The sequence below is a fragment of the Diaporthe amygdali genome, assembly GCF_026229845.1.
Source record: "Diaporthe amygdali strain CAA958 chromosome Unknown NODE_8_length_1307975_cov_65_857355, whole genome shotgun sequence".
In the NCBI taxonomy this organism is placed as follows: domain Eukaryota; kingdom Fungi; phylum Ascomycota; class Sordariomycetes; order Diaporthales; family Diaporthaceae; genus Diaporthe; species Diaporthe amygdali.
The window spans coordinates 619,743-638,982 of NW_026517028.1; the positions used below are offsets into that span (position 1 = coordinate 619,743).

At 53.4% G+C, this 19,240-nt stretch overlaps 9 protein-coding genes across 9 annotated transcripts; 5 read left to right on the top strand and 4 right to left on the bottom strand.

Moving 5' to 3' along the window:
- Positions 1 to 269: 269 nt before the first annotated feature.
- Positions 270 to 497, top strand: J7T55_013422 (uncharacterized protein; the record flags this gene model as incomplete). Its single annotated transcript, XM_053141216.1, has 1 exon — positions 270 to 497. One exon carries the CDS (start codon positions 270 to 272, stop codon positions 495 to 497), a length of 228 nt encoding a protein of 75 aa, XP_052995764.1.
- Positions 498 to 801: 304 nt separating this feature from the next.
- J7T55_013423 (uncharacterized protein) lies at positions 802 to 2,316 on the bottom strand (the record flags this gene model as incomplete). Its single annotated transcript, XM_053141217.1, has 1 exon — positions 802 to 2,316. One exon carries the CDS (start codon positions 2,314 to 2,316, stop codon positions 802 to 804), a length of 1,515 nt encoding a protein of 504 aa, XP_052995765.1.
- A 469-nt stretch (positions 2,317 to 2,785) lies between these two features.
- Positions 2,786 to 3,110, bottom strand: J7T55_013424 (uncharacterized protein; the record flags this gene model as incomplete). Its single annotated transcript, XM_053141218.1, has 2 exons — positions 2,786 to 2,938; positions 3,015 to 3,110. The coding sequence occupies 2 exons, from the start codon at positions 3,108 to 3,110 to the stop codon at positions 2,786 to 2,788; spliced, it is 249 nt and encodes an 82-aa protein (XP_052995766.1).
- Positions 3,111 to 4,601: 1,491 nt separating this feature from the next.
- On the top strand, positions 4,602 to 4,955 carry J7T55_013425 (uncharacterized protein; the record flags this gene model as incomplete). The annotated part of the gene is made up of 1 exon (XM_053141219.1): positions 4,602 to 4,955. One exon carries the CDS (start codon positions 4,602 to 4,604, stop codon positions 4,953 to 4,955), a length of 354 nt encoding a protein of 117 aa, XP_052995767.1.
- A 55-nt stretch (positions 4,956 to 5,010) lies between these two features.
- Positions 5,011 to 6,123, top strand: J7T55_013426 (capsule polysaccharide biosynthesis protein; the record flags this gene model as incomplete). Its single annotated transcript, XM_053141220.1, has 2 exons — positions 5,011 to 5,205; positions 5,269 to 6,123. The coding sequence occupies 2 exons, from the start codon at positions 5,011 to 5,013 to the stop codon at positions 6,121 to 6,123; spliced, it is 1,050 nt and encodes a 349-aa protein (XP_052995768.1).
- Positions 6,124 to 6,496: 373 nt separating this feature from the next.
- J7T55_013427 (cfem domain-containing protein) lies at positions 6,497 to 7,021 on the bottom strand (the record flags this gene model as incomplete). Its single annotated transcript, XM_053141221.1, has 2 exons — positions 6,497 to 6,723; positions 6,784 to 7,021. The coding sequence occupies 2 exons, from the start codon at positions 7,019 to 7,021 to the stop codon at positions 6,497 to 6,499; spliced, it is 465 nt and encodes a 154-aa protein (XP_052995769.1).
- Positions 7,022 to 9,165: 2,144 nt separating this feature from the next.
- J7T55_013428 (low molecular weight phosphotyrosine protein phosphatase) lies at positions 9,166 to 9,734 on the top strand (the record flags this gene model as incomplete). Its single annotated transcript, XM_053141222.1, has 2 exons — positions 9,166 to 9,402; positions 9,465 to 9,734. 2 exons carry the CDS (start codon positions 9,166 to 9,168, stop codon positions 9,732 to 9,734), a joined length of 507 nt encoding a protein of 168 aa, XP_052995770.1.
- A 1,897-nt stretch (positions 9,735 to 11,631) lies between these two features.
- J7T55_013429 (cmgc mapk protein kinase) lies at positions 11,632 to 13,533 on the top strand (the record flags this gene model as incomplete). The annotated part of the gene is made up of 5 exons (XM_053141223.1): positions 11,632 to 11,744; positions 11,824 to 11,956; positions 12,165 to 12,507; positions 12,569 to 13,136; positions 13,248 to 13,533. The coding sequence occupies 5 exons, from the start codon at positions 11,632 to 11,634 to the stop codon at positions 13,531 to 13,533; spliced, it is 1,443 nt and encodes a 480-aa protein (XP_052995771.1).
- Positions 13,534 to 14,354: 821 nt separating this feature from the next.
- J7T55_013430 (malate dehydrogenase) lies at positions 14,355 to 15,243 on the bottom strand (the record flags this gene model as incomplete). Its single annotated transcript, XM_053141224.1, has 2 exons — positions 14,355 to 15,067; positions 15,123 to 15,243. The coding sequence occupies 2 exons, from the start codon at positions 15,241 to 15,243 to the stop codon at positions 14,355 to 14,357; spliced, it is 834 nt and encodes a 277-aa protein (XP_052995772.1).
- Positions 15,244 to 19,240: the final 3,997 nt, after the last annotated feature.

Sequence of the window (19,240 nt, forward strand, 5' to 3'; positions counted from 1 at the left end):
TTTCTCCACTCATGGACCTCGAGCCACATACCCACTAAAGTCGTCACGAAATTACCGGTCGACACAAGCTGCGGATGACACGGTGACCATGGAAGTGGTCATAATACTTTCGAAGCAACGTGTACAATGGCTTTCAAAATTAGATCTTCTTCCTCGACGAAACATGAAATGCACGTCTTGCCATCCATCATGGCCTCGACGGAGGGCTGTGTGTAAAGTTTCATGACTATCTGAGGTCGTCGGAAGTCATCCTGCGCCCGGGCTTCTTCATGGCCAACTTCATCGGCGCCAAAGCCGCAGATTACACGGCCACAGGGACTTGGCGAACAGCCCTTCTTCCAGAGACTCGGCTTCCGATCATCGACCATGAGGATATCGCAAGGATTGCGGTTGAAGCCTTCAAGGAGCCAGAAACATTCAAAGACGCCGACATCACGCTTTTCTCGAAGATGAGAACCCCGGCGAAGTGGCTGGGATGCTGGGCAGGGTCACGGTGAAGACATTCAGTTTGAAGTTCATGAGCGAAGAGGACACCCAGGGGCCAGTGGCACCAAAAGCCCGTTCGTTATGGTAGAGTTGGCAGTGCGGAACATGGCTCGTTTTGTACATGAACGCACGCTAGGCGAGAAATACGCTATTGCGATGGCTGGATTTGATGGATTCCCTGGGAGAGGGAGACAAACCCATCAAAGAAGACGTGTGCTAAACTAGGATGATGAAAAAGTGAGAAAAGCTGGTATGGGCAAAGCTTTTCGGAATTGAATAGCTTGCACGTGTTCTATCGGAAAAGGCAAGGACAATCTATCGAACCTTTTTGGGGCCTTTGGTTGCCAAAGCCCGATTGTAGGGTAGAGTAAATATCATAGGTCCGTCTTCGTAGTCCCTTTCAAGGCTGTTTTCGATTATCCGCACTAGTCTCTTCGCAAGCGACCTGTTGCTTGTTACAACCGTCATGCCAGAGCACCATCCGAGGAGATGCGTTGTTCGGTTTCCGGGGACACTCAAGAGATGTTTTTCGGCCTTGATTGCTATCTCCGGAAGCTTGCCTGCTTGCACAAGATCTTTAGCGCGTAGATCAGTCTCCTCCGAGAGGACTTGCACCGGCAACATGAAATCGTCTGGCACAGGATGAATAGACAATTCCTGAAAGTCTCTTGGTCCTCCTGAACAGAGTACACGCGCTCTTTCCAATTCCGTGGGGCTTGCGATAGTGGACGTTATTTCACGGAAATGCTCCATTGCTTCCCTTGTGCATACCAGCCGCTTTCCTCGAAGAGGTGGATAAGCTTGTGCAGTTAGAAAATTGATGCCATTTGCTTCATCCTGAATCTGAGCCTTGCAGTCTTGGTTATGCCACGGCTGTACATCCACAGTATTGTGGGAAATGTCCGATATCAGAGCAATCAGGACGCTTGTGTCTAGTATCACCGTCGACCCAAAACGGTCCATGTCCTCAATGGGCACAAGCTTGGAGAGCGCCGTATCCAGATCTGGTGAGGTTTGAGGCGAGATCCACGGTGCGTCTGCGCAGTCGACGGTAACGGTAATATCATCACCGCTAACACTGCGCATTTTCTGAATGACTCGGTCCATTTCCTTACTCTGGCCTTCTTCGATCCGGTTCAGCAAGATTCGAATCCTCGGGCGATGGTAGTCGTGCCAATATTTGCGTGCAGTATCTGCAAGTTCTTTTGCAGTACGAAGAATGGGGATATCCTCAAATAGTTCGGAGTCGTCCTCGTGGTCTGCATCCTCTTCTTCGGAGTCCCAGTCCCAACCGCCAGCAGCAAGCTCAAGGAGTACTCTTTTCTCATCCTTATTAACAATGCGAAGCCATTCAGCTCCCCCGTCAATCACAGCGTGGACAAAGACCATGCCCGTACCGTGACTAGCCTGACCGTTTCGGATGCGGTGGACTATGAGCCCGCCATTCTCCTTGACCTCCACTTTTGGAGTTTTTGGTATTGATTGCTCGATGGAGACCAAATCCTGACAGCGCTTTAAAATGTCCCAATTGCGCTCGATAGCAGGCACGTTGGTAAAGCGGAGACGGGACTCTGCAGGTCGAGCTTCCACTAAGCCGTCGGTCGAGGCTTCGTGGCCATTCATCTGCTGGTCCAAGTACGATTGTGCAGCCTTTCTTTCTTGTCGGACGCCATCCATCAAAATGGTCAGGCCAGGGATGTTAAGGTGCGGGCCTCTGACGGCGTGATATTTCTTCCGCAGCTGTCCCATCTGTTGCAGAAGCTCATCACTTCGCGTCGCAATGTCATGTGCCAGATCTTGCGCGCTGAAGCCATCATTATCTCTGTCCATCTTCTGAAAATGATGAATAGAGAAAATTCGTGACTGCAGGCTGGGGGGGTAAGGTGAGGTGAGGAGTGCAATTTGGATTGCGATGATTCAAAATTTCAAGGCTCACTGCGCGAATGAGCGTACTTAAGTGTGTGACTGGGAAAGGGTTAGGGTCTGGGTGGTGTTCACTTTGAATTGTGATAAAAGCAAAGGGTACCAGGACAGGAAAGAAAAATCAAACTTTCAGACAAGAGGAAAAAAAATTCAGAACGTGACAAAAGAAGATTTTGTTCACAGTTTATCACGTCAAGCTTAAGGATGTAAACTTGTGCAAGATCCAAAACTTACCTCTAAAAACTTTTGAACGTTCCAGCACCGTTCAACACCTCAAGGAAATAGAGAAAGGACGAAACCGATTCAATTAAGCATGCGTATTTGCTTAGTACATTCCTGCAAATCCTCCGCTTTCTGAGCTTCAACCAGTCTCTGCTCAGTAATGATATTTGCCGCACGCATCCGAAAGCCCCAAGCCCCAGATGAATTTTGAGGTCTTGGCATCCCCCAAAGTTGATTCAACAAGTCCCGTTTGCACAGCATGCTGGACCATCGCAGTGATTTTCGTCGCAGACCTGATTTGGGACGCCTGCGTTAGTAAAACCATCGAGTCATCACCATTCGAGTCGCAAAATCTTGTGTATAATTCAGTCAGATACACGTACACATTCTCGACGCATGAGGCGGTCCTCCATCATGTTCTCAGGCACGGCCGCAGCAATAGCAACAAGGCAGGCAATGAGAAGAGCGAAAGCACGCATGTTGAAAATTTCAGTGGAATGAGTTGATACAGGGAGATAACTGGCAACTCGATCAACGAGGTGGTATCAAATCAAATAATGATTTTTTGTTCAGGGAGGAGCACAGCTCGAGAACAGAACAAGCGAAGAAATGAAGTAAATGGTTAACAGCTGGAAATTGATTCATACAAGTTGAAGCACGAACAGTCCTACTTATACTTCATCACCTTTCACAATGGCATTATCCAGCTTCTATGTGGGATGGTGATCTTCGACCAACATGCGCGCCATCGTCTATATTCAAGACTCATTACCATGCTCGTTTCGGTCAGACCATCAACGATCCCGTTGCAAGTGTTCCCGTTTACCATGGCCTCGCATCGATCCCAAGAGGCCAGCGGACCTGAGTCCGTCAAATAGAGCTTGCTGTCAATGCGTATCACGGCCCTGCTCAGGCCTTGCCAGAGACCGGAGACCTGGGTCTGGGAGTGGCCGCTAGTTCCATGTTGCTGCAAGGGGGCGGCACAGCAAGGCTGGAGACGACACATATGCAGTGCAACCAGACTGAGGCACGGTCAATTTGATGAACAAAGGATTCGAGGATACAGTTTGTCTGAGCGTCACTGTTTTGGATGATCCTGATATGCATGTTGCTTGAGGTCTCAGTTTCATCCAGCATCCAGAGACAGCCCGTGTTGGTACCGAGGTTCAATCTTGTTGGGCTCGTAAAGTCTCTCTTCCTAGCTACGCCGAGATCAGGTTCCATAAAGTCGCAATATGATTCCTATCATCTAAAACTGGGTATGCAGTTAGTTGCGGCCGGGAGCTTGCAGCGTTAGGATGCAACACTTGGACAAGACGTCACAGTGCAATAAATTTACACTAATTTAAATATCAGTCGCCGCATAAACTTGCGGTACATGGCTCTAGAAAGAAAGCTTTAATCAAATCATTGTGAATAAGCGTTGGAATGAAGAGGGGTGTACGACTACAATGTATTTTGCTACCTAAAGTGATCGAGTTCCAAACCTCTACACATCGGCTGACCCGCCCAAAACCTACATCGCGATCGCCATTAAAGATGCACAAGATTGTCATTTAGTATGAGGAAACGAGGCCGGTATTTTTGTTCGGTCACTGTAAATTTCTACGCCGTTCGGGAGAGGGGCCACGGGCGGGCGCAAGATCGGCTTGGCGATAGCAGTGGATCTGGGAACACATCCATTATGGTTACCTCATTGTGTTCACCGTATTACAAAGTGACGGCATAATTCAGTATTCTTGATAAATGGTAAATCCCCTGATTACATCTCAACGGCCTTCGAAAAGTGTAGGAGCTCGTGGCACAGTCCACAGTTTAGGTAGAAGTGACCAAGGATGCGAAAAGCTGAATGGGAGATAAATGCTGTACGGATTATCTACAACTAATTTACCAGCGCAATGCTGTTATGTAAATTGTACTATAGTAGACATTTTGCATGGCGGTGGCCCGGAGGTGAATTGTAATCAAGAATGTCGAGCCTCGGCTCGGCCCACGGGCGAAAATCGGCGGCGGGACCTAAGCTTGTGGATTTGCATGGCAATCCGCTAGTCAGTCTCACCAATTTGCAGAAGCATCAAGCTCAACGATTCCGTCACCGGCGGGACCGGGGCCGCCTCGACTTTGCACTCTTTAAAAGTCGCTCCATGCCCTACCCTCCGTCCTCCTCCTCCCTGATCGCAAAGTGCGGCACGACCATTACCTGTGTGCTCCGCTCCGTGCCGCTCTGGGTAGTCGTGATTGTCGTGCTGCTCTTCGGCTTTGCGCGACGGCGCATCAGCCAGCTTCTCAACAGATCTGAACCCTTGCCGCCTCCTAAGGAATAACGATTAAAGACATAAATACGCGTATCTCTACGTCAGGGCGAAAGACACTGTCAAGATGGCATCAGCGAATTCCTTGGGCTTTCTCCTGCCCATTGGCGTAGGCGCCGCGGGCGCCGCGGGCTTGTCTCTGCTGCACATCGACCTGAAAGCGGCACTGACGAACTTCGTCACCGGCCCCGGGCGCACAAGTCGCATCCTGCTCACGATATTCGTCATCACGAACTGGAAGAGCATGCCCTTCGCATGGACCGTAAGCCCCCCAACTCTCTCTCATCGTCCAGAAGACGCCCGCTGATCATGCCCGTGCGCGTAGTACCGAGTCTGGGCGGCGATCATCAGGAACTACATACCCTTCCTGCGTCCCGCCGTAGTGAAGCCGCAGATGCTCTTCCACTACGCCATCACGTCCACGTACAATTCCATTCTCGAGACCGACTACAACCTCCACAAGTCCAACAGCACGTATTTCATGGACCTCGATATCTCGCGGTCCCAATTGGTCACGTACCTCCTCGCCGACGGCCTCAAGGCCATCTCCGCCAACGCCAAGACAAAGGCCGCCGTGACGCCGGACGGGGCGGTCGCGAAGGGCGGCATGGGCATCGGGCTGGGCGGGGTGTTCTGCTCCTTCAAGAAGGAGGTCGCGCTGTTCCAGGGCTACGAGACGTGGACGAGGGTCCTGTCCTGGGACCGCAAGTGGCTGTACCTCGTGACGCACTTCGTGGTCAAGGGCAAGGTGAAGCCGACGGCGTGGGACAACGGGCCCAAGTCGTGGTTCGGGCCGCTGCGCCCGAGGCAGACCGCCACCGCTGCGGCGGCGGAGGGCGAGACGCAGGACTTTGAGAAGTATGTCATTGCGACTGCGGTCAGCAAGTATGTGTTCAAGGTCGGCCGCTTCACCGTCAACCCGAGCATTATGATGGAGCAAAGCGGCCTGTTGCCTGAAAGGCCTGGCGGATGGAGGAGCGGAGCGAACGAGGTCGGCGACGAGACTCAGGAATTAGGTGATATCGATTTCAGCGCGGATGCTGACTGGGATTGGAAGAGGGTGGAGGGCCAGAGACGTGAGGGCATGAAGTTTGCCGAGAAGTTTGCGGCGCTGGATGGCACACATGGGTTGTTTGATGGTGGAGAGGATGGTGCATTGGGACGGTTCTATCCTGGATAAAGAAGAGCTCTTGGGGCCTTACAAAGGTGTGGCTTAGACGACTTCAGGATGATACCTCATAGATGCGCACTAAACGTCGGAAGGGTAGTAATCGGACATTAGACAAGATACTACGCTGGTAGGAATAGAAGGCTGTGTTAATATATTCAAAAAGAAGGTTCATATAACTTTAGCTCTAAAAGTGGACAACCTTCTCTCGGACTCCTGTCCCGTAGGGTCCATGTTCTTTGGTATATTGTCTTTGAAAACCACCTGAATTCCGTTGTGCCTTAAGGCCAACCTCATTCTACAAAGTGCGCCTGCCTCCAAATAAGGACTTATCAAAGTTTTGAATAGAAGGTGATTTTATCACAAACTGCGCTCTAAAGTTTATTTACATGACCATCATGAGACCAGCAACTCCGGCGATGGCAGCCAGCCCGAGACCGTAAAGCTCAGGGCGAGAGCCAGCACTGGAGCCAGCGGCGCCGGTAGAGGACGCAGAGGCGGACGAAGAGGTGCTGGAACCAGTAGTTGTGGCGTTGCTACCGGTGCTAGAGGAGGAAGTGCTGTTTCCCCCTGTGACGGCCTCGCAGATTTGCTGAGAAACGGTTTGGGTTGCTAAGTGGCATGTTAGCTGCTGTGAGAGCCCACGTATATGGCTTAAGGGCGAAAACGTACTGGCAATGTCATTGGTGTTGCATGAGCTGGTCAAGCAAGAGGTAGCATTGGCGACAATAACATCTTGCTTGTTGCACTGGCAGGAGTAGTCCATGGACTCGCAGTCAGCAGCACTGGCTCCCGCGAGGAGACAGGTCAGACTGCAGGATGGCAGCTCGGCGACCAGGGAGGCGACATCAGAAGACTGGGCGGCAACCAGGCCGAGAACACCGGAGAGGACAATCGCCTTGAACTGCATTTTGAATAGTGAACGGTGCGTGGGGGTAATATGAACGGAGCTGATGCCAGAGCTCGACGACTGTTTATGGATAGGTGGAATGTTGACTTGGATGTCGAGCGAGTGTTGTTGAAAATGACAGTGAATAGCGAGATGGGAGACAAAAGCTTGATCAGAAGCGAGGGAGCCTAGGAGTATTTATCCTTGTGGTCTGGACCTCGCTCACCTACCTAGTCGAAAGCTAATATAAAGTGGGTGATGTGAATGGATACTCCTGTCCAAACCCATGTCTCCTCTCGGGAGTCTGAACAGGATTGCCTGTTCGCCTGGTTCTCGACAGGCACGTCCGTGACAACGGGAGCGCAGATTGGACGACGGGTCTTGGCTGCGGTACCAGCACGGACTGGATCGCACTGGATGTCAAAGCAATCGAGCCGTTGCTCCAACGATGATGATGGTTTTTCACTCCCTAGTAATAGCTACCCAGCTTTACCAGTCCCGTGAACCGGAAGACGTTCGCGCATCTCCATTAGCTCACCGGGAAAGCTCATAGCGTCGGACTTGGAACAATGCTGCCATCGGGCCGTTCCAAGATTGACTGGCAAGCGCGTCTTGTCCTCGGCCATAAGACTTCCTTGGCTCAAGCTGGCTCGCAAGAGAAGAACCCTGACCTGTGCCTCGCTTCGAGCTGGAAACTTGACTAGAAGGGTCGTTGAAAAGAAGGTTGTTGAAGAAAATTAACGTTGAAACAGCCAATCTGCCATTCCATGCGACGTGCCAATGGCGTCCAACCAATGTAACCTCCGGTCAGGGGTAAAGGGCCCCATTGGCGATCGCGTCCGGCGAATGGGGTCGCAGAAAACGTCGACGGATGGCGGGTTCGTCCCGCCGACCCACCTTAGAATTGACCGGCACTTCTGAGACAGGCTTGTCTTGCAGGGCTGAGCTCGGAGAAGCCTGGGGTGCTGAAACTGCAACGGAGGGCTCCGTACCAAGAAGCCATCTTGCAGGTGGCTGTTTCCGAGCAAAGCAGTCGCTTCCTTCTGCTGAAGCGTCGAGCGGTCCTGCTGACTGACAAAGCTTATTCTGTCAGTCTGGTCAAATATCGATCCGACAAAAGATCTTCGCACTATCAGACTAATAGCGATCAGTGGGTAGGTTCTAGTCATGCTGGGCGGGGGGAAAAGGAGTTAGGGGTCCCGGTTGTGGTACTACACAAACATGTCCAGATGTAGGCAACAGAGGAAGTGAATCACACGCGATAAATAAACCCCAATCTTACAACACTTCAGCTGGGGTAAAAGTACAGACTGGCCACCACAGTCTTTCACGGCCCCGGCTCAGGAAACCGCCTTGTGTCTCCTCGGACAGCAAGAGCAGGCACGTCTTCGATTGTGTCTGCAGAGGTGCGAGGTTGTTGCTGCATTGCTGGAGTTTGATTTCGCAACCTGAGGCCGTACCAAGCTGCTGGGTTGGTCAGGTGCTGGCTCGTGAGGATAGCAGCGACTCACGCTGAGAGTGATCCCAGCTGTCTTGTGAGCATCCTCATAGATATTACGCTGTCCCAGCGAAATTCAAACGGCTCATTTTCGTGAACTAATCCTGGAATCGTGCTCAAAACAAGCTGCCGCCCACCAGCTTCAGAGCTTGTTAAGGATAAAGGAAGTGTGCCCCATCACTAGAAATCTTAGATGGCCTAGGGTAGGTCTGGAACGCCTTCATTGGCTCGTGCTCGCATTTCGGCGGTGGAGGCAAAGGACGTGGGGTCACCGTGGTTGTTTATGTAATGAAAGGATGGTGTCGAGAACGCGCATGTTGGAAGTTGATGGCAACAAACATCGATGTGGGTTGATGGAAGCAGCTGGGCTGCAATAGCACTGGCAGGTAGGCAAATTGCCTGCCCCGCTTCACTCACGGTTCCAGGGTTGGTCGTTGCTGCCGAGGTCGTCATCGCGGGGCACTTTGCTGTCAGTACAGCTCAACCGCTCAGCTTCGCTTTACCTTGAATTTTAGAAATCCCCGAAGCACCCGCCCGCGCATTTTCCGAACGACAATAAATCACCGCAGCCGTCGTTGGTCCTCAGCGTTCTCTCTCGATGTAACGACTCTTCACTCGCCCTTTCTTCATCCAAAGCTACACGACGCCTCAGATCACCACCGCGACCATGCCCGAACCTCAACCTATCTCAGTCCTCTTCGTCTGCCTCGGCAACATCTGCAGGTCGACCATGGCGGAGGGAATCTTCCAGTCTATTGCGAACAAACCTACATACCAAGGACGCATTAAGACGATCGATAGCTGTGGTACGGGTGCATATCACGTTGGGGAGGAGCCCGATGACCGAACTATGGGGACTTTAGAAGAGCACGGCATCACAGATTACTTCCACAGAGCGCGCAAGGTAAGAAGGGGTGCACGGGGCCCTGCAATTTCAATGTGTCGCACTGGCTAAAATAAAACCAGTTCAACGTGAAAGACCTGGACAACTTCGACTACATCTTCGCGATGGACCGCAACAACCTTTCCGATCTCCAGCGCATGCATAAGAACAAGCCGGAAGCCAAGGCGAAGGTGATGTTGTTTGGTGAATATTCGGGCACTGGCAAAGCAGAAGTCGTCCAGGATCCGTGGTACGGACCTCTGGATGGCTTCGAGACGACTTACAGCCAGTGCCTAAGGTTCACAAAGAACTTCCTCAAGGAAGTCTTCCCCGACATCACACCAGAGGAATGATGGCCGGCGGCAGAGACGACTGATACATATATATTTGATTTCACTGACTGCAATCGCATACTGGGAGCCATGGCGTTGCTGGTTCTGGTTGTGGTTCAATTCAACGATAGACCATCCCATGTTTGATACCACGGAAGAGATACTAGATCAATTCTAGAGCCAACTCCAAGCAGCTCGATTCGCACTGTCACGTAATGATCATAGACGCCCAGGTCATTTCTCACCACCAGCTACGCAGTACTGGTGTCTGGGGGTTTCTCACCAATCGGGTGATGCGAGTGGTGACAAGGTAACAGTGGATGGGGTACTCCGACCACATCAGCCCTACCACTCAAATACCTTGCGTACAGCCCCCAATTGGCGTCATCTCGGCCTTGGGGAAACAAGCTGGCACTCAGGAGGCCAAGGCGGTCATGCCCGACAAAAGATGCAGATACGGCGGCTCGAGAGATCATAGATCAGACGAAGGAGCCCGTCTGATGATTATTAGGCTAGCATACATGTTTGGTCCAGTCTAGCCTCATTCCTATATCGCACCGTATGTATGCATGCAGCATAAGCCTTAAGAAAGTCTGCCTTGCTCATTCCTGCCGGCTTCTTCGCTGAGCCCCGTTTCCCCTGAACAGGATGAGTGAGAACGAGGCTGTGCAGTGCGTAGAGGGTTCCTGTCTGCATGGAATAAATGAAATTTTTTCGAGTGGGAATGGGGAAGATGCCCTCAACATCGGCACCTGTGACTGCTGCGGTCAGAGTTGTGGATATCGTGGATGAGGCTGAAGAAGACCCTCTGTGTGACGTCTGTAGTGGGCTATAGCACCCGTCAGTCTTCCAAGGTTGGCGGATACAACTCCAGGCGCTGATCTGATGGAGATTTGCCTTTTAGATTACATACATTTCAAGGCTAGGCTGGTGTGCACATGGAATGGAAGCGAAAGAGACGGGTAGTAAAAATGGCATTCTGGGGGTTGTCGCGCGGTTACACGCTGCAGAAAGTCGAGACAATCCGCAAATCACGTCGAGGCTGGCCAGAGACTTGGGTCAGCCTAGGCTGGTCCTGGCATTCCTAGTGCGCGCTCGTGGTAACGAAGGATGAGGGCTGCAAGGTCCAAAGGAGTTCCAAGGTCTAGTGTCCAAGGTCCAAGGTCCAGGTCCCATGTGCCAGGTCCAAGAGTGCCATCGGTCAACGACGTTCTCTCGAGGGTGGGGCGCGGCTTACAGTGGAGGAGAGTGGGTGGGTGTGGTCACTGTGCTGCGGGCTCAGCCAAACAGGCTGGGGTCTCTTGCAGTCCTGGCAGTCTTGGTCCTGGTTCCCCTCCTTCGTCGCAAGTCCCGCACCACAATAATTGTGGACTGGGCACCGCAACTGCGCGAATCTGATCGACCGACAGACACTCCTGCACCGCACCGCACCCCAGACACAGGGCCCTGAGACCAGTCTGAAAGGAAGACATAGTCTGCGCTCATGTTATATTAGAAGAGGACCTTTCTCAGCAGCTCCATCAATTCCCTGACCCAGCATTGGAAGCTGTCATCACACAAGCCCTTCCCCTCAGTGCCCAAGCTGCCGGTGTAAGCTCCCCCTTCCTCTCTGCTGTGCCGCACAGCCAGTATCTTGGGAGGCGACGTCTCGTCTTCTCCCTGTGCATGAACGGCTTTCTGACGAGGCTCTTCATATCCAGAGTCCTAAAATAGCACGCAGCCTTGCCGTCGCTCGATCAAATAGAAGCTGCCCCCCGCCGGCGCCCTTTGTTTAGGACATCCTTTCACCACTTCCGGATATTGTCTTCGACGCGCGTCTCTGTATCAGAGGGCTCATTCACGCCTCTTGCGTCCGGCGAACCTAATCGTCGAATACGAATATCACCTACACCAAGTCGCTTCACAACCAGCATTCAAGATGGCGGATCTACAAGGTCGAAAGGTCTTCAAGGTCTTCAACCAAGACTTTATCGTGGACGAGCGCTACACCGTTACCAAGGAGCTGGGCCAGGGAGCCTATGGTATCGTTTGGTAAGTAGCTAGTGTCCCATATTGTTGGTCACATGTGTATCCACGAAACGTCGACTAATTACTCCTTGTCTTCTAACAGCGCCGCCGTCAACAACCAAAGCAATGAGGGTGTCGCCATCAAAAAGGTCACCAATGTCTTTAGCAAGAAGATCCTGGCCAAGCGCGCCCTGCGTGAGATCAAGCTCCTTCAACACTTCCGAGGCCATCGCAATGTAAGCTGCCGACTTCGTGTCACCACCTTGTATAGCCCACGAGCATGCAAAAGATTGCGCCGAAGAGAAACTGGACTGACGACGCAATGGGACAGATCACTTGCTTGTACGATATGGACATCCCTCGACCAGACAACTTCAACGAGACTTATCTATACGAAGGCATGTCGGCACCAATTGTTTCCTTTGAGTACATGCTCGACAAAAGGCTGAGGACGAGGCTAACCCATGCGCAGAGTTGATGGAGTGCGATCTTGCTGCAATCATCCGCTCAGGCCAGCCCTTGACCGACGCTCACTTCCAGTCCTTCATCTACCAGATCCTTTGTGGCCTGAAGTATATCCACTCAGCGAATGTCCTCCATCGTGATCTGAAGCCCGGAAACCTGTTGGTCAACGCAGACTGCGAGCTCAAGATTTGCGATTTCGGTCTGGCACGTGGATTCTCGGTCGACCCGGAGGAGAATGCTGGTTACATGACGGAATACGTCGCCACGAGGTGGTACCGCGCCCCTGAGATCATGCTGAGCTTCCAGAGCTATACCAAAGCTAGTACGTCAGATCCACGTTCTTGTTGCCGTGATGCCTTGTCGCTGATTGCCTTGCACTTTAGTCGATGTCTGGTCCGTGGGCTGCATCCTCGCCGAACTCCTCGGCGGCCGACCATTCTTCAAGGGCAGGGACTACGTCGACCAGCTCAACCAGATTCTTCACATCCTCGGAACGCCCAACGAGGAGACCCTGTCCCGCATTGGCTCGCCCCGCGCTCAAGAATACGTTCGCAACCTGCCCTTCATGCCCAAGAAGCCTTTTGCCTCGCTGTTCCCCAACGCCAACCCAGATGCCCTTGACCTGCTGGACCGTATGCTCGCCTTCGACCCGTCTTCGCGTATCAGTGTCGAGCAGGCGCTCGAGCACCCGTATCTGCAGATCTGGCACGACGCATCCGACGAGCCGGACTGCCCCACGACTTTTGACTTCGACTTCGAGGTAGTTGAGGACGTGGGCGAGATGCGCAAGATGATCCTGGAGGAGGTCTACCGCTTCAGGCAGACCGTCCGGACGGTCCCAGGCTCTGGCGGAGCCCAGCACGCCGGGCAGCAGGGCGGTGCGAGCCAGGTACCCATGCCGAGCGGTGGGGCCACGGGTCAGTGGAGGACCGAGGACCCTCGGCCTGAGGAGTATATGGGACAACATCCCGGCGGACTCGAGGCTGACCTTGCCATGGGTGCTGATGGGAGGAGGTAGAGTCGCTGCTCCATGGACTCGGAGCAAGCCGACTTGTGGACCAGGTCACGCCGATACTTGTTATCGGAGGATGCTGAGGTCGACAAGTGTCCTGGGTACAGAGAGCACAGCGACGCGATGGGGCAAGACGACTGCGCATTCGAGGACCTGAGCTCAGCGCAACAGGACGAATACTGGCTGCGGGTACAGAAGAGGCTGGGAACGGTGATGCAGATGCTGGGAGACCAGCCAGACGTCAGGTCGCCCAATTCCGTCGTCTCTATCTCGGGCGCTGGTCGAGGAGGCATGAGGTGCCTCCGTGAAAAGTGCGGAGGGATATACACTGAGTAAAACACGGTCGGTGGTTGTAGCTTGGCAGGTAAGCAGGCTGAGCAAGGAAGCGGGCAGGTCGACGTCTTTCCATCTCTCCTGGATCACATTTTCTCATAGCATAGTATCATCGAAATCATTTCTTGGATTACATACCATATCTGGCGCTGTTTGCATGAGTGAGTCACTTTTGATCCAGTGCATGTCAGTCACCCACGCTGAAATGTGAAGCAAGAGAAGACTAGAGGAAACTCGAGCGAGACATCTCGAGCTCATTTATAGTGAAATCAATGGTCTGACCCTGGGAGGTGGGGAAGCTCAAGTCCGCAGCAATAAGGTCCTTTTCCTTGCCATTACTAGCCTGTGTGATCGTCGAAACGGCCCGGGGGGCGATGCGGGAAGGGGAAATAAAGAGCCCCGCCCGCCCGTCCCGGGGACGCGGCACCGAAGATCGTGAAACGATCAGTCAATTTTCCCCCGGACACTGCGGATTTCAAGACTCACTCATAACGACGAATGACGGCCAGGTTCGAAACTGGAGTGATTGTTGATCATTGCGCACATCTCATTATATATATGTAGTAGGTAGCGTCATATAAAGGCTTCTAACCCTCCTCTCTGCCAGATGGAAAACCTTGCGGTTCTGATCGAGACTAATATCTCAGTCATCCACACACCTTGTTCACTTGCCCTTGTGGGCTTTTCAATGATACCTTTGCTCGTCGATCCATCCTCTATCGACGCGAAGGGGGTATATGCGATCAAAAACAACGCAGAATATATACAGAAAAGAAAACGGTCAAATCCACCCAGCGCCCAAATCAATCATTAGATGCGATGTCTCAAGCACCATAAAACCAATACTGTGCGGTATATGGTACGCTGAACGTCTCGCCCGCGTTGCTTGCACCACTCACCGAGCACGCCTCCGCAACACCACCTGCTGTGACCACGCGGTACACATCGGCCAGGCTCTTGCTCAGGCCGCGCCCGTTATCCCCAAGTTGCAGCCAGTCTACCGCACCGGTGTTCAGCACGCCCTTATCCGCGTCCGTGGGCGCTTTGACGCCTCCGAGCTTAGCGCCGCTGAAGAACAGGCCTGCTGGGGTCGCACCTCCGGCGAGGTCAAAGGTAGGACTGGACTTGGCGTCAAAGTAGTGTACACCCAAGTACTTGGCATTGATTCCCTGACTGTCAAGTGCCAGGTCGGGGATAGGGCTGGGGAACGGGTTGCTTGCATCAGCCTGGTAGGCCGTCTCGGCCAAGGGAGTGGTGGTGCTGGCGCTGTTTGTGGGCACACCGGCGGCTGGGTTGACAAGATTGAGAGGAATGGCTGACTCCCAGAGCACGGTTGAGGTAATCTTGTTGAAGACATCGGCGGTTAAGCCGGTGTCGGGCGTGCCAGGATACAGTGGCGTTACGTCGTAGAGAACGGCCAGAGCGCCCGTGGCCACGGCTGTTGCGTTTGCGGTAGCACATGTATAGTTTTGGATGCCATGGCCGACGGCGACATATCTGAGCGTGAGGTTTGCATCAGGAGCAGGTAGGTCGGTTGCTATTCTTTTGTTAGGGCATGAGAATGGTTGGTCAGGGGCATGCTTGTGACTTACACCCTGTGCTCGGAAGAGAGATAGCCACTGCTGGGTCCCTTTTGCAGCGCTTCTGGTATGGGGCAGCGACAGCTGCCGTCGCGATCGACGCAACAATAACCACGGTTTTTGAAAACAGCATGATGACCGACTGGCAATCGAAGGGCGATAAACAGTTGGACAAAGTGAAGGTGGGTCCGGTTTATATCCCAGAGGACGGCGCTTAGAGACGGGAGGCAGTGAGGCTGGGCAGGCTTCCTGAGCGCTTGGAGAAATGATACCGAGAGGTACGAAATTGAGTGACCAGTGTGGTACCGAAAGATGGGACAAGTTCTCGGGCTGCTGAGACTGATTGTACACGATGGGATGATATGATTTCCAAATGAGGAGCGAGAAGGGGATGGGAAGAGGTTTATATCAACAAGCTTCGCCCGTCTGTGGAGGAAGTGATAGCCTAACCAAAGGCAATCGATGTGTTGCAAAGACAAGGTACCTAGTAAGATAGGAGCGAAGATGCTCACGGACCCTGATCAAGGAGGTACGCCCGTTGTGACAATGCGAGCAAGGTTGAATTCTGACACACGAGGCAGGGCTCCGTATGCATTTTGTAGTCTGGGGGTGACTAGGTGGGCGAGGAGGAGGAAGATTTCTCTAGTAGGTGTGCTCCGGCACCAAGATCGGGACCCGGCACCCAACCTCTCCCAAAATGGGCTGTGGCGCTCGCAGGGAACAAAACCACAGTCACTAGACCCATGTCAACTGGGAAGAAAGTACCTGTACTGTACTGGAGACGAACAGGAAAAATTGGCCCCTGGCCTCCAGGTTCGAGATGAACATGGGCAACAAGGTTGATACCCTTCGGCATGCAGGAAGGTTACATCCACCACGCAGAGGGAGCAGACGTGCAGAAGTGGAACAGGGGTACATTGTATGGATGCTCGCCGCTCGGAGGCCCGAGTCAATTTAAAAAGGGACTTTAGCTCTTGGAAGGATGAGGAGCGAAAAAGACGGCATGAGGACGCGGACGAGCGTTCCAACCAAACTTGAGCGTGGCTGCACTTACACCTAGGTCGGCAGTGTAGCAAAACAACCGCGCCGTGCACCACCAAGCGGCGGTTGTCAGACGGAAAGGCCCAGCTTTTCCATGTCGATACCGGCCATACCCCAGGCCCGACGACGAAAAGAAGGCTGCGCCCGGTTCATGACTAGGGTATGAAGGTCATGCAGGCGGCATCAAGGATGACTCCTGTTGTTGTATCGGCTATTCTGCGCGGGTTGGGGAGGGGGGCCAGGTGGCCGCTTATTCGCTGCAGTAGGCGATGCCTCCGCCCGACAGTCGCAATATTGGCGACCAGTACTTCTCGAAGAGGCCTGGCGGGTGGACCAAGGCCTGATATCAGGCCTGGTTGTGGTACCAACAGCTTGCGGTACGCGGCATGCGGTACGCCTCGTGGTCGTTGCCGCTGCCGATGCCAACTTTAGAAATATTGACTGCACGCAGCGTCGCCTTGCCTTCGGAAGACTGGCCTGCCGAAAGCGAAGTGCTCACTCAGCCGGGCTCCGTCAAATTTAGACCTTTCAGTGAGCCGTTGGACAGCCAAATAGGGTAGAGCCATCCACCGACGACTATGTCAACGCTGACCCAGCCGTCTTTCCTTCGACCGCCGTTGTGGGGTCCTCGGAGCCGTCGCGGAACAAGCGCGGTCCAGGCTGGCGGGCGACGCTAGCTGGCCAAAGGAGGACCCTTGCCGGAGTGATCTCTTCATGGTTTGTCTGATGCACCAGAAACAACCGAGAAACCTTGATCTTGTGCAGCTTGTCAGTGCAGTGCACTCATTCATGCCCACAGTTGGGATGATAACGCTTGGGGGAAATAGGGGAACGCTGTTGGATGCGTGTCTCATTTTCCGGCTGTGCAACCCATTTGCACGCCGTGAACCGATTAGATTCGACTCAGTGCTTCAGTTTCAGACACAATTGGGGCCCGATGAATGATCTCGAATCCATGTCTCCGTGTCTCCATGTCTCTTGGAAGGGAGGATTCATGGCATACTGCCGACGGATAGCATAACTTTGTGCACGTTGCACGTGTCCACCGGAAGCGCGATCGACAAGACACAGGAAAGCATCCGGTTCGCATCTGGGCAGAAGCTCCCAGAGACGAACTGCAGGATACAGAAGGGTGGGAGGCCAGCAAGAGGGACGAGAGGCAAGGAAAGACTGGCTGTCGGCTATCGCTGACTTGCAGAAGGTTCCCTGCAGGGACCACAAAGGGGATGATCAGATGGTCAAGTGGCTGAGTGCAAGACTGGCATCGTTGCAGTTGCACCGGCGGACTATGATTGCCAATGGACATTCAAGATTGCAAGATTCGTCGAGATTGGGAGATGGAGCACTGCAGGCGGGATGCAGTCAAGCTTCCAAGCTCTGCAAGACCAGCCGACCGACGGCAAAGTGCAGGAGCAGGTGCAGGTGCAGTCGCACTGGCGGCCACTGCCAACCTGGAATCTTGGAAGGACCTTGGAAAGAAGCAGCTGCGCGGCTAATCTGGTCTCTCTCATTCGCTGAAGCGGCTGAAGAAGTGGGGTGCCTCGGGGCCGCACCTTCCAATGTTGCTTGTTGGCTTTGCTGGATGGGGAAAGTCGACAAGTGTTGGGCCAACCCGCCTGCCTGCTTGCCTGCCTGGCTGGGGGACAATTTTAGAACGGGTGCACAACAGGACGCACTGCTACCTTTACTATTCCCTTTTGCCGAATGTGGCTGGCAAGCCGCCTCTCTGCTCTTTTCTGCTCATCACGCTCTCGCCTCCTCGCCTCCTCGCCTCCTCACGTCCATCTGATCTCTAATTTTGGGAAGTACTACGGTGCACGGTGTTCACCGTCGTGCTTCCGCGGTGCAGGCCCACCTGTTCCCCTCCTTTGCGTGCTTGCTCCCTCGGAGTTGTCATCCAAAAGTCACTCAGACTGGGGCACCTTCACATCCTTGATGAGCTGGGGTTCCCAAGCGAGAGCAAGTGCACAGCAGTAGATTGGGAGCCTTTCCAATCTGGCATGGTACTGTTCCCGGCTCGGAGTACGGAGTAGAGTAGAGTAGACGTGCGCACCCAGCCAGGGCAACCTGGCCCTTGTCCTGCCAGTCCAGCACTGACTTCGTCTGAACTCCTGTCTGTCTGTTTCGCATCTCCATCGGAAAGAAAGTTTACATCTACAATACACATCTTAACATGCTGCATAATGCCTGGCCCTGCGCCATGGTACTCCACGGCGTGGGAGTCCGTGGCTGGGAGGGCAGACTCAGGGGCCGCGCGCGCGGGGGGCACACTATTCTGTACCGAGGACGGTGGACAGCTTGTCCAAGGTTACATTGTGGATCATTTTCGGGAATGGCCTCAGATCAAAGTTAAGCTTCAACACCGACTTGCCCACCCATTTTGCTTTTCCCCCCTGTTTGAGATCAGAAACGTGCCTGAGCTTTCATTCTCACTCTCGAGATCATCCCCCACGCCTGCCATTGCCATCATCTTGACAATGAGCATCACCATCCTGTAACCCTCTGATTTCTCTTGCGGTCAAGCACAGGGTTCCCCGCCGTGGTGGCTGGTCGAAGCGAAGCGAAGCGAAGCGAAGCAATCCTCCACCGGAGAAACGGTCTCCACACCCACTCACTCGGCCGGGGCAGCTCCGTGTCTGCGTATGTGCAGGGCTAGTACTATGGTACCGCAGTGAACTGGCATTTCGTTCCACTTTATTGCCGACATATGTCCAAGTCGATATATTGATTACTTACATGTCAACATGCCCGAGCCCGGGATCTTACCGAAGATAATCGCCAGCCAATTGAGCCAGACTTGGCTGGATTTGACTTGACCAGGGCAACTCGCACCCGCCCAGACTGCCAACAGAGCAACGAAGTGTGGACCTGTTCTCGCCCGTCATGTGTGTCCTCCTCAGTCATTGCCTATCTCCTACATGCCTTCGTGATCTTGGCTTGTGTGACTGCACCACAGAAGCCCTCTAGTGACTACATCCCACTGCCTTTGCGTGATGAAATGGTCGCAATGCAGATCTTGAAGCACTCGCTGTTAGCACCGGCCCACAATGAAGGCCCCTGATCTGACTATCTATCACGCCTGCAGTTCT